The sequence below is a fragment of the Pteropus vampyrus genome, unplaced genomic scaffold (assembly GCF_000151845.1).
Source record: "Pteropus vampyrus isolate Shadow unplaced genomic scaffold, Pvam_2.0 Scaffold47, whole genome shotgun sequence".
Lineage (NCBI taxonomy): Eukaryota > Metazoa > Chordata > Mammalia > Chiroptera > Pteropodidae > Pteropus > Pteropus vampyrus.
Window position 1 is genome coordinate 6,118,966 of NW_011888828.1, and position 4,514 is coordinate 6,123,479.

The 4,514-nt window shown below is 40.8% G+C and overlaps 1 protein-coding gene across 1 annotated transcript in view; it reads right to left on the reverse strand.

Moving 5' to 3' along the window:
* TMEM184C (transmembrane protein 184C) overlaps positions 1-2,823 on the reverse strand; it is a 19,285-nt gene extending 16,462 nt beyond the window's left edge. Inside the window, exon 1 of the mRNA XM_011359403.2 lies at positions 2,112-2,823. Within this exon, the coding sequence (XP_011357705.1) occupies positions 2,112-2,330 (219 nt within the window). The 5' untranslated portion in view covers positions 2,331-2,823. The remainder of the gene's footprint in view (positions 1-2,111) is intronic.
* Between the last annotated feature and the right edge of the window lie 1,691 nt (positions 2,824-4,514).

Sequence of the window (4,514 nt, forward strand, 5' to 3'; positions counted from 1 at the left end):
GTAACTGGCATCACCATTTACCTTGTTCTTGTACAAGACAGAGACCTCAGAGTGGTTCTTGATTTCTTCTTCTCTCTTACTGCCTCCCCTTACCAATCTAGTCTACTGTTAAGTTTGTTTCTTCAGTTCCAAGGTCACTTAAAATTCAGTTTTTTATCTCTATTTCTGCTATTCTGATTTGGGCCATAAGTCACCACAGCCCAGGCAGCTACTACCTCTTAACTATCATAAAGAACTTTGTAACTTCCCTCCACTTCCACCTAATTTTCCATAGCCTTTTGAAGACGTGCAATAAGTGGGCCCTGACTGTTTGTTCTTTAAATCTTTTTTAGTTTCCTCCATAGCATTTTTATACGATTTTATTTTATTGATTTGTTCTTATTGATTCTGTTTGTCTCCACCAGTAAATTTAATGATGGTAGGTGTCATGTTTCTGTCTTTTGCCACATGCCTGATTTATCACTGGGACTCAAATAATCATTAATTATCAGACATTTGGGCAGAAGGAGAAGAAAACAAAATAAGTAAAATATGTATATCATGTTAAATGGTGGTGAATCCTGGGAAGAAAAATAAATCAGGAAAGAGGATATGAAGACTTGAGAAAAAGAAGCTTGCAATGTTAAACAGGGTATCTGGGTGACATCTGAGTCAAGACCTGAGGACATAAAGGAATGAGAAAACCATCTGGGGCAAGGGCATGCCATCAATGGGAAACATTTAGTACAACGGCCTTAAAGGAGGGAGCATCACCTCATGATTGAGCAGAGTCAGTGTAGTAGAAGCTCAGAAATTAAGGAGAAAAAGTCAGAGGGGGATTGGGTGGGGCTGGTGTCAAGTCATGTCGGGCCTTAAAGGCCATACATAGTTAGGAATATTGACCTTTAATCTGGGACCAGGAATTAACCTGGGACTAGGAGTGACCAGAAAACTTTGAGGAGAGGACACGTATAATGTGACTTATGTTTTAATTCAATACTTTTGCTGGTGCATTGATTGACAACAGTCCGGTAAAGATATGAGAATTTGGCTCAGGGTGTTAACAGTGCAGATTGCAGAATAAAATTTCCCTTAAAAGCTGGCATTTAAAAACTACAGTTAAAACCAACTAAGAAAAGTCTTCAACTAGGTTGATAATATACATGTTATTAACCTTAAGTGTTTCCTATGCCATACTCCAAAGAAATATTTCAAAGTAAGAAATCCTTATTTGTAGTAATAATGTCTTTAGTAGATAAATTATGTAAATAATCTAAATATCTCACAAATGGGAAATCCAATGTAGTTGAATATTACATTAACTTTAAAACGAACTATATGAACTATTCCAGGATGAGAAAGGCAACAAAAAATAATTTAGTGAACACACAGAAAACAAATGTATATTAAATACACTTCGTTTAATTATGTAAAAATCATTTCCACAATAAAAATAGCCATGGTCTTATGATTTCTCTTGTAATAGAGGTGCTTCTAAGTAAAAGTTATTATTAACTTTGAATTAAAGTTCATTATACAATTTTTATAAAGTACATATCTTAGTTAAGTATTACCTTGGGATCTTCCAGCTTTTAGTACTTCACTGATGTCATAATAAGATTATGACAGCAAAAAAAAAAAAATACATGGGACTTTTTGCAAAATCTTTGCTGGTTAAGAGTTATCTTCAGAAGTAAAAAAACAACAAAGTTAAACCACATAGAATCCTTTAATTAAGGAAGGTAGTTAAATGCTAATAAAATTCAACACATGGTTTTCAAGGTAGTTTACTTGATCCAGTTAAGACCAAATCTGAACAGATCAGATTAAAGAATAAAATTACCTTACTTTTAAGGAACTGATGAATACTTGCAAAACAAAACAGTGCTCTTCTAAGCCGCTTTCTTAATATATTGTTACTATTTTCTCGACCTGGTCCGACCTCCACCTGTAGCATGCTTTGAAAAACCGTGAACAAAAAACCAGACAGGTTTATGTCCTATGACTGGGCTCATTTACATTATATCGTTTTCAGTATGTCAAGTCTGAGGCATCCACGGTAAAAATAGGCAACCTAAGATGGGCAGGAAGGTAGAAGAAAGGGTAGAACCAATGGTGCAGGCCCCACTTACCTCCAGTTTCTGTAATTCCCACACGCAAAGGGGAACCGCAACCACTATGGACACCAGGTAGATGACCACCGCTAAAGGTCGAATCCATTGTCTCCAGTTCCTCCAGGTACAAGTGCAAGGCATGCTTCCACATAAATCAGTTCCGAGTAGCAAGGAAAAAGAGCTCGAAGGAGATTGTAATGGGGAGCCCTGTTCTTTGGCTGTTTTGTCAACTCGCATACTACGGAGAAACAGCTAATGCGCGTCTTTACCAGGAGCTCGAGCCGCCACCTCGGCCCGCGCTGTGCTTTCCGCTGCTGCTGCTGCTGCGGCTATTGCGGCCGCTCAGGGTGCTACCGGGAAGCAGTGCGGGCAGCATCCTTTCTTCCCCACCCCGCATCTACTCAGCTCTTCTGCGGTAGAAACCCCGGGTGGAGCCGCTGCCCTCACCTGGGGATCGCCCAGAACTCCGCCCGCACCATGGCCTGGAGGAACGGTGCTAACCAGGACCGGCCTCTAAGGATCCTGCACACAGTTCGTTTCTGTCTCGCAGCTGCCGGCCCGCTCGCTCTTTTCTCGGGCGGTCGAGCTTCCTCCCTTCCCCGCTTGCAGGAGTCTCTTCGCCCGATTCTGCTGCTAAATAAGAGGCGAGAACTCAAAACTCTTTGGTCCCAAGGTTTTCTCACTTGCATCCACCGCGGAACCCAAGGCCAAACCAGGGCTTCCGCTTCCGCCCCCCCTGCTGTCTAGGGTTGGTGATTCGTCAACAGCGCAGAGCTGGGCCCGCCTCATCCGGCGCACTTAACACTCTCTGATTGGTCATTTCCGGAGGGCGTGGCTTTAAGCAGGCGTATCAGGTTAGAAGGTTGGAAGAAAAGGTGGATGGAACGTGCTAGAATCGTCGCTGGCTGGCCCAATCAAAGGCCCGTGAGAATGATTATGGAAGCTCTAAGAGTTGTTTTGAGGACACTTGAGGAACAAGTACTACATTCTTCTGCTGACTATATTCCAGCTTTAAGAAAGCCTGGGTAAGAGGCAGTTACCTTAGAGCTGAACCTTTTTCTGCATAAATGCTCTCCGAGTCTCTGGGAGTAGATAGGGAAGTCAGCTGCAATAAGAAAACAGAAGAATGGGAAACGGTCCGCCTAGTTTTGTGTCAGTTGCTAGAATATAGGGGTTGCGCCGCTTAGTTATTCTTGGAACCCGCAAAAATATCATTCTAAAGATAGCTTAATTTTAGAAGCAACCGCAAACAGTAGCTTTTCTGCATTTGGAACTTGGGTTAAAAGCTCGCACCCATTTAAGTTTCAAAAGGCCGACAGAAATTTTATGTGCTTAATGCTTTTAGCTAAACCTGTAATGCAAGAAAATGGTGGATGGGCTCTCAAAGCTTTTCTAGACCAACAGTGCAAACAAATACCTACTTAGATATTTAGATATTAGATATACAAATGTTTCCTATAATTGTCATTTTTCTGAGAGGCAGGCACTGTACTAAATTCTTTACCTACGTTATATCAGTAATTTGCACAAAAATCCTGAAAGGTAGGCAGTTTTCCTATATTAACAGATGAGAAAACAGATTCAGGTGTTAATTCGTCTGAGCTCTTTGAGCTAGTTAGTGATAGAGCTGGGATTCTAACCTTGGTCTCTGATGCAAAAGGCGGTTGATAAAGCATTTGACCCCATCAGACAGCACCTGGCACCTGAGAATTTCTGGCTAATGACCTTACGGGCAAGAAAGCCTACTGTACTGAGTCCATCCAGCCTGGGAGTCTTACAGAGGCAATGAGGGAGAATGTTATCATCCCCAGTGCCATTTGTCCTAGCTGAAGTCTGGAGCTTGATTTCTGCATCCTTCTTCCAAATCTTTAAAATCTCCGTTTTATAACCTGGCGTCTTTTAAAACAAACTGCTTCGTTAAAGGGAAATAGGCCTGTTGTTCTTCCTAAGCGAACCTACAAAATTGAAATTATTCTTTAAAAATTTCCTAATCATTAAATTTATGCATACTTCATCGTTAAATTTCAGAAAATATAAGAATAGAGAAAAGTAACCGTCACTCAAAACCAAGTATAACCACAACTTTTTTAATACACAGTATTGCTTTGCTATACTGCATACATCGACTGTACTTTCTGCCACAGTCGTTGCCACCTCTATTGTTTTTCAGGGGTAAATCTTTTTTAGCCTAATTCGTGAATTTTCCCTTGATTTTTCCCCATGTATCCTATAGCACATGTGATGTTACCGTTCGCTACTTCTGTCTTTTTAGATTGAGTTCCCAGGAGCAAGCTAAAGTTCTAGAACTATTAGAATGAAACAAGAGACCAGAATGTCAGATGCACAAGTTGTTTCCCATACCAGTTTGTAAAGTGAGATTCATCTATGGTGAAGTTTCTGCAGATCACTAGAGAAATGAGA